The 7,502-nt window shown below is 35.2% G+C and overlaps 3 protein-coding genes across 5 annotated transcripts; 2 read left to right on the forward strand and 1 right to left on the reverse strand.

Annotated features, from left to right (window-relative positions):
* Positions 1–231: 231 nt before the first annotated feature.
* On the forward strand, positions 232–3,682 carry LOC139852283 (biotin--protein ligase 1, chloroplastic-like). Of its 3 annotated transcripts, XM_071841544.1 has the most exons (11): positions 232–401; positions 842–1,106; positions 1,183–1,244; positions 1,369–1,517; positions 1,725–1,845; positions 2,074–2,226; positions 2,346–2,391; positions 2,599–2,671; positions 3,113–3,189; positions 3,286–3,354; positions 3,450–3,681. In XM_071841544.1, exons 2-10 carry the CDS (start codon positions 847–849, stop codon positions 3,326–3,328), a joined length of 984 nt encoding a protein of 327 aa, XP_071697645.1. In that variant the 5' UTR covers positions 232–401; positions 842–846; the 3' UTR covers positions 3,329–3,354; positions 3,450–3,681. The 3 variants fall into 3 exon arrangements, with proteins under 3 accessions (XP_071697645.1, XP_071697646.1, XP_071697647.1); XM_071841545.1 differs by lacking the exon at positions 3,286–3,354 and having other exon boundaries at positions 3,450–3,682; XM_071841546.1 differs by lacking the exons at positions 3,113–3,189; positions 3,286–3,354; positions 3,450–3,681 and having other exon boundaries at positions 2,507–2,617.
* Positions 3,683–4,086: 404 nt separating this feature from the next.
* On the reverse strand, positions 4,087–5,556 carry LOC139853848 (gibberellin 2-beta-dioxygenase 8-like). Its single transcript, XM_071843191.1, has 3 exons — positions 5,108–5,556; positions 4,683–5,028; positions 4,087–4,305 (listed from the first exon to the last, which is right to left on the reverse strand). The coding sequence occupies exons 1-3, from the start codon at positions 5,554–5,556 to the stop codon at positions 4,087–4,089; spliced, it is 1,014 nt and encodes a 337-aa protein (XP_071699292.1).
* A 1,190-nt stretch (positions 5,557–6,746) lies between these two features.
* LOC139853849 (protein MAIN-LIKE 2-like) lies at positions 6,747–7,502 on the forward strand. The gene is made up of 2 exons (XM_071843192.1): positions 6,747–6,796; positions 7,031–7,502. The coding sequence occupies exons 1-2, from the start codon at positions 6,747–6,749 to the stop codon at positions 7,500–7,502; spliced, it is 522 nt and encodes a 173-aa protein (XP_071699293.1).

A 7,502-nucleotide genomic window follows, 5' to 3' on the forward strand; every position in this document is an offset into this window, starting at 1 on the left:
AAAAGATAAAAAGTAGTTAAAAAATATGAAAGAAATGTGTAATTGTTGGGAGTGTTTAGTTCTGGATTTAGTCCTGAGAAAAAAGTGCTGATATGAAGTTGATATCACGTATGAGACTAAGAGGAAACTATCGGGAACTCTAAGAAAAAAAAGGTGTAAAACAATGTATATAGTCATAGTCATTTTCCCTTATTTAAAACCCCTGTTTCGTTTATAGCATTTTCATTTTGTTCAGCATGGGTTGTATCGAACTTAAAGCAAATTAACAGATCAACAGCGGACACCTGATCCCAAAACCCTAAAAATTATGAACTACTAAGTTGTAAATTAATCAATTGTGTTTAATTTTATACGAACTTCCTCTTTCAATCCAGTGTTTCACACAACCATTACTACATCAGGTAACAGCTATTATTGTTTTTGTGGTTAATAAATTGATCTTCGACTTCAATTCACAATGATCACCTGCTAATTAGTTTTTTAGAATACAGATAAATAGCGAATTTTGGTTTGCACTAGCAATTCATGCTCGTGTCGAATTGTTATATTAGGGTAAACTTAGTTGTTTCTATCAACGATTTTGAGTTTGCTTAATTCAAATTAAATGATGTTGTTAGATTCAAACTAAATTAGTTGTTTTTTTAATAGAAAATAAGTTGTTACCAGTAGCATTATTGTAGTTTTAGGTCTATATTGCTTCCATAGTAAATTAAATAAAATAATTCTATGCCTTCTACAACACAACTTTTTAAATTAAGCTGATTATGTATCATGTATGCTTCTAGTTACATGTAGATTTGATGTTTATGTATAAGCTAATTATACGAAGTGAATTTTTCAGTAAGAATGGAGCCCCAAGGACCATGTGTGTTAGTACTTAGTGGCAAATCAGCAAGTGAGAAAGAAGCAGTTAAGTCTTTGAAGGAAAATTCATCGATTAAACTTGCAGACGATATAAAACTGTTAACATTATTGCAATCAGAAAGGCAATCAGATACAGATGAATTTAATATCGACGCTTACATGGCTTCTCTTTCGACTAAATGCTTTGGAAGAGTTCTTCTTTGGTCTCCAAGGCTGCCTTCGACACAGGACGTAGTCTCTCTGTAAGTTGAAGAGACTTTTAAAGATTCATGTTTATGAATAATCGTTTAATCATGGAAAGTTTTATGTTTTATGCAGCAACTTTTGTGAGATTCCTGTAGGTTCTGTGTGCATTGCGGACATCCAGTTTAAAGGACGAGGTATCGTTTGTAATAATTTATGTTGACTTATGTATGTAATTATCATAAGATTAGATTATATGTGAGTCATGTAGCGATGTATATGTAATAACTATAGACTTATAGAATGAGAATAATGATATAGGACGTTCACAGAATGTATGGGAGTCTCCTAAAGGTTGCCTTCTCTTTTCGTTTACGATACAAATGGAAGATGGTCGTGTGGTGCCTCTTGTACAGTACGTTGTGTGTCTTGCAGTGACAGAAGCACTTAAGGATCTAGCTCTAAAAAATGTAAGCTTATATGTTTTATTTCTGTTGCATATAGATATAACATATGTTTAAATTTTAATCTTCAAAATGTCATCTTTATTTTTATTCATGATTTCGTACTATCACTAGTGACTTATTTTAAGGAAGCTAATCAAATATTGGTGTTTGATCATTAATTCTTGCTGCTGATTTCTAATGTTGACGTTTGTATTGTATTATTTATTTCAGGGGATACCGTTTCTGGATGTTAGAATAAAGTGGCCAAATGATCTTTATTTAGATGGCCTTAAAGTGGGAGGAATTTTGTGTACATCGACATATAGAGATAAGAAGTTTAATATTAGTGTTGGTAAGTTCCTCAATCAAACTGATATAGCGTGCATTCACTTGGCAATTAACGTCTGGGCTATAAATTAGTCATGCTTCTTCGTGTAATTTTCAACAGTATAATATGAGCTGCAGCTGTTGTGATTTTGTCATTATGAAGCTGCATATAGTTCTTGATAAATTGTACTATTGCATAGGTAGATTGCATATGGTTGAATTACTGTGATCTCCTCTGTTTTTGCAAATTCAGGAGTAGGTTTGAATGTAGACAATGATAAGCCAACAACATCTTTGAATGAGGCGTTGCGGAAGTTGACTTTTGGCTTCCAATTACAGAGAGAAGACATAACATCAGCTTTCTTTAATAAGTTTGAGAATCTTTTTAATATTTTTAGAAACAAAGGTTGGTGATAAGTTTTATTAGTAGCAACTGGGAATTATTTCACACAAATTTTCAAGGAAAAATCCAATTTCCGATTTAGCATATAGTGAAACTAATGGTGTCTGCTACTTACAATGCAGGGTTCCAAGCCCTCGAGGAGCTATATTACAAGACGTGGCTCCATAGGTACTATTTCAGACATTATTGCAATTGTTGTTTCTTGCACTTTAGCAGGATTAGACATTTATACATTAATCCAGTTTTATTTTATTTTACTTTTTTTTTTTTATTTATTTTTTAGTGTTCCAATCTATCTATGTGGGAGTTTCCATTTATAGGAAATGGTAAGCTGTGACCTGGATTTATTTTCATCGTTGCTCTTAATCTGTGCAGTGGGCAGAGGGTCATCGTTCAAGAAAAAAACGAGGATCAAAATCTGCTGATAGAAAATGTAGTTACTGTTCAGGTGAGCCAATACTATTCCATGGTATCAATCTAATTGGATAAACAAGAAAACATAGTCGCATGCTTTCAACTGTTCAGGTCGGATTATGTACTTATCTTGATTCGGGTCAAACTAGTCAATTAAAGCAGGAGTCAAGACAGATAAAAATTAACACTTTTTTGTTTTTACCTTTTTAAGTTATCTTTTTGTTAAGAGTTCATGCGATGATTATGTTTACAGAAGATATTTATTTATTCATTGAAACTAGACTTTCAGGGACCTCAACCCGTTCCCCCTTTAGCCTACTTTTTTATTTGACCTGTTTAAGATGGAACATAACCCAAGTCAACCCAATACATAAGTGGATAAAGTGTGCTCGTTGACTCGTTTTTCTCTGCCTGCACACATACGTAGTCTGAAGATGATGTCAAGATGTCGTAACAAATCAATTTTTAATTGCAGGGGTTAACATCTTCCGGATATTTACTGGGCATTACAGATAATGGTGAGATGTGTGAGCTTCATCCTGATGGAAATAGGTACTATAATCTACACATGCTACTTAAGATTTAAGTATAATTTAGCTCATTGTGATACTCGCTCTACTTAATATCAAATATATGAATTTTGTACAGTTTTGACTTTTTTAAAGGACTGGTGAGGAGGAAACTTACTTGAAAGATTTGGTTGATATCTTTTTTGAGGTATGCATATGTAGATACAACCGCATTAATCTAATGACATGGTGTAAATAATTATGTCATTGCCAGATTATATAACTGTGTTTACTTTCAAACAGATAACAGTTACGAAGCTAAAGAGCAGCCCCTTGGCGCGTTGCAGAGATAAGTCTTCTATTACGAGTATAAGATGTTTTCATGACTAGTATTTTAAAGGTTTTTGTCTTATGAATATCATACATAGTATAGAGTCTATATACGATAGACACTGCCAATTTTGTTTTCTGATAAGAAATGCCTGGCATGTCTGTTTTGTGTTCAAATTCAATTTCTGATCAATAGAAAAAATAAAATATTACCAATAAATACGTGTAATTAGGGCTGACATAACATGAACTGACACGGATTTACAGGTTGGGTCAAAATACATACATTGAAATCTACTGTTCATCAAATTCATGCCATGATTGATCAATGCAGAAACTTTAGATGCAGCAATTTCTCAATGACTTTTTGTTAGTATTACGTACTCAACTAATTACTAACAAATAAACAAAACATAATATCATAAATACCAAAAAATGTATGAAGATCTTTGAAAAATAATCTATTACAAATATATTTATGCAAGTCTTCCTGTTTTTTGCTTTGAACCATAAGAAATTAGACACCTTTAAGGTTGAACAAGCTTTAGTCAAAACTGTTGACCCAAAGCAAAAAGTGTTTGACAAGTATCAACCTTTTCTACTTTGGAAATCAAGAAAGTAAATAGGAAAACAGTTTGTAAATTATGGCAACTATGGCTACAAAGATGATCTGTTCAGTAATGGAGATGCTTTCATTTTTGTCAACTGCTTCATTTAGAATTGAAGGTGAGCACTTGAGTTCAATAGAATATGCTCCTTTATCTTCTTGCACATCTGGTTCTATGTTTATCTCCCCCATTGTTGATCTGAACTCTCCATAGCTCCATTCCTTTACTCATTATCATCAAATTTGTTAGTTCTTATAAGATTGTTAAACTCAGAATGATTGTCAGATGTTTGGTGTTTATCAAGGGCAAAGTATAAGGTAGCAATTTCGACTCATTTAAGAATCGATGGGTCAATTCTGATTGTAACTTATTCCAAACGAGTCAAGTTGGGTCGGATTATCTGCCCTCCCGAGTAGCCCGAACAGGAAAAAACCTTTTACCTAGTTGTCATTGATAAAATGTACAAAAAGCATTTGTATAAATTAAAAACATGAACCTTTTTTTACCTAGCTTGCCCTAGCGGTTAGCTCCGCAATTCGTAGATGATATTATCATATTCAAATATGTCAAACGAAAATGTTGATCAACTAATGATTACCTCAACTTGTTCTCCTATGGTGAAGACAATAGTGTTGGGGTCGGTACGGAATGACAACGATCTTTCCTCAGACAAAAGGCGAAATTCTCCAAATTCGGTAGGGACATGAAGGCTGAAAGCAAATGTGGCCGAATCACGTCTACTAGACCCCTCCAACGAACGTGGGGTTTGACATGAACGTGGGGTGTGCGGTTGAAGAGACGAGTTACTATGCTTGAACAATGTCATCCTCGTTTCATTTTCCTTTATTTTCTTTCGAGGCTGTTTACCGCCATTGCTTCCCATTATCTGAGCAACATCTTTTGCAATAGCTTCGAGCTTATTCGCAAGACTATCCATCTTTTGTCTGAAAATATTTGACAATTAGTTATTAAAACAACAAGAATCAAATGAATTATTTCCAGTTAAATGAAACATTTTGGAACCTGAACAATTGAAATTCTTCGGAACTTTTAACATCTCGTCGTCTTTCGGCAACAACCATAGCAGATCTCGACCACGCAAACTCCTCTCGATCACCATCACGACTCCAACGTTCGGCCAATAACCCAAAACAATACTCTGCTTCATTAAACGCCAATTGTAACTCCTCAGGCGATATCCCATGTCCACTAACCTTAAACACACCAAACTTAACCGCAGAATCCCACATTCGTTGAATTGATTTCTTATCTTTCAATTTAATCAACCGATATTCCACGTCTGCAATAGGTGATCGATTCATGTCATCAGGCAGATCAAATTCAGGAATGTTTTTCAATTTATCGACGTGATTGTTGAAAGGAGGATTATTCGCTCGAGAGTTGGGCATAGGAGATGGAGGTTGTTGGGCCGGTGATGATGTTAAACGACTCCGGATTCGGGCAAGGGCCATGTTTAATTGATTGGTTGCTTGTTATGAAGAATATATGAGATTAAATTGGAGAGAAATGAGATGAGAAGAAAAAGGGAATTTTGTAGTAGTTAATATTGCATGGCGTGTTTTGTGGTATATTTTGGGGTGGCTGTCACGTTGATTTGCATGCATTATTGACTTGTACGTATGGATGGTTGTACTTTAGCATCACAACTTAACTTCTGTAATGATAACATCCACGCCATCCTCGAAATACGAATAATTTCCTAATGTTTGTAATATTTACGGGTATATATATCACCCAAGAGTGTTAGACTTGATAATAAGGTCCGAGTTCGTATGTGAGGTTAGAGTTTTACTAGGGTTCTTGTAATCTCTATAAATACTAGATGAATAAAAGTATAAAACATTATAGCCTACGGGTTTCATTGTTTAATATGGTATCAGAGCGAATACGCAGTCAAGCAATGTGCAATCACATCCGCGAATATCTGTCTATTTGGTGCATCAAACAAAAGAAAAAAAAAAGTTATTTATATTTGTTTATTTTGTATTTACCGTTGCCTTTCAGTCCGAACTTTCGTGATTTCACCGTTCGGACTGCGTGAGAGTGTTAGAACATAGTTTAGGGTTAGGCTCAAGTCCGATTGTGAACTTGAGTCCGTTAGGTTCTCTAGGGTGCCCTCTATAAATAGAATTTTTTGCCAAAAACATATCTATCCCAACTCTCTTTATTGTACCCGTATGGTCAAATACTTTTTTTATGAGACATGTATTCCCGCATGTGGGAGTTGCGGAATGGTTAAAAGAAGGGGGTGCCGCATGTGGGAATGGCGGGATGCTGAGTACACCTGCAAAAAGGTTTAAAAAAGCTGCTTAGGGACAGTCTGTGAAGGGTAAAAGTCACGGAACCCTTGTAAAAAGTAGGGTACCGCATGTGGGAAACCCGGAACCCCCTTAGCTTGTGGACGTACCGCATGCATGACTAATGGGTCCCACACGTCAGCCTAGTATTCAATCTATTATTTGCAGGATTGATATGTTTAACTCACTCTTATTGCATGCATGTGACACAAAACAATGAATATTATCAATCCTACTTAAACCCATCAGTTGAACTAGTAACCATTTACACTACAAAATTATCAAGCATACATTTACATTATAAAATTATCAAGCATACATTTACACTATAAAATTATCAAGCAATGGCGGGAATACAAGTAAACGAGCAACCACCAAACAACGAATTTTTGTGGTTACAAGCGACACGACAACATCGATCATTTAAAATATTTTCGAGTGCGGATGTTGGGAATCAATTGAACGCGCGAAGAGCTGATAAAGCTCTTTGAGATCATATTAAGACACTCCCAGGACAACAAATACATGCAAGAGTATTTGATTATATTCGTCAAGCGGGGTTAGCCGGTGTTTTCTCTACCGGTTTTCATAAGTTATATCATGCACTAATTACTGTATTGGTTGAAAGGTGGCGTTCGGAGACACACATCTTTCACTTTCCAGTATGTGAAGCAACCATTACTTCACAAGATATTCAAGTTTTATGGGGTATGCCCATAAACGGACAACCTGTATCTGGAGTGTGGTTGTGTTGTGATAAGGAATGTTTGGTTGAATACTGTGAATTAATGCTAGGTATTGAGGTAGAAGAAGAAGAAGTCTCTATCGGAAAAATAGTAATTGGCACTTTGGTTCAATTTTTGAAGTATCGGGTAGTCGAAACTGAAGAAGGTTATAAACAGAGAGCTAGATTGTACATTTTAATTATGCTTGTTGGGCATTTATTTCCGGATTCTAGCTCTTATGAGGTCCCGTTGAACTACGTGGCCAACTTTGAAGATTTTAATGTTGAGGCCCGTAGAAGTTGGGGGACTGCAGTCTTAGCTAATTTGTATAGAATTTTTGTAAATACGCCATATACGGTACTTGTTCTTACTTGA

The sequence above is a fragment of the Rutidosis leptorrhynchoides genome, chromosome 6 (genome assembly GCF_046630445.1).
Source record: "Rutidosis leptorrhynchoides isolate AG116_Rl617_1_P2 chromosome 6, CSIRO_AGI_Rlap_v1, whole genome shotgun sequence".
In the NCBI taxonomy this organism is placed as follows: Eukaryota; Viridiplantae; Streptophyta; class Magnoliopsida; order Asterales; family Asteraceae; genus Rutidosis; species Rutidosis leptorrhynchoides.

Excerpts from the sequence above, each read along its gene's own strand:
- LOC139852283 (XM_071841544.1), top strand. The coding sequence starts at position 847 with ATGGAGCCCCAAGGACCATGTGTGTTAGTACTTAGTGGCAAATCAGCA. Across the intron at positions 2,227-2,345 it reads TAATATTTTTAGAAACAAAG|GGTTCCAAGCCCTCGAGGAG; the intron begins GTTGGTGATAAG and ends CTTACAATGCAG. Across the intron at positions 3,190-3,285 it reads CTTCATCCTGATGGAAATAG|TTTTGACTTTTTTAAAGGAC; the intron begins GTACTATAATCT and ends AATTTTGTACAG.
- LOC139853848 (XM_071843191.1), bottom strand. The coding sequence starts at position 5,556 with ATGGCCCTTGCCCGAATCCGGAGTCGTTTAACATCATCACCGGCCCAA. Across the intron at positions 5,029-5,107 it reads GAAGAATTTCAATTGTTCAG|ACAAAAGATGGATAGTCTTG; the intron begins GTTCCAAAATGT and ends AAATATTTTCAG. Across the intron at positions 4,306-4,682 it reads CCATAGGAGAACAAGTTGAG|GAATGGAGCTATGGAGAGTT; the intron begins GTAATCATTAGT and ends TAATGAGTAAAG.
- LOC139853849 (XM_071843192.1), top strand. The coding sequence starts at position 6,747 with ATGGCGGGAATACAAGTAAACGAGCAACCACCAAACAACGAATTTTTG. Across the intron at positions 6,797-7,030 it reads CCAAACAACGAATTTTTGTG|GTGGCGTTCGGAGACACACA; the intron begins GTTACAAGCGAC and ends ATTGGTTGAAAG.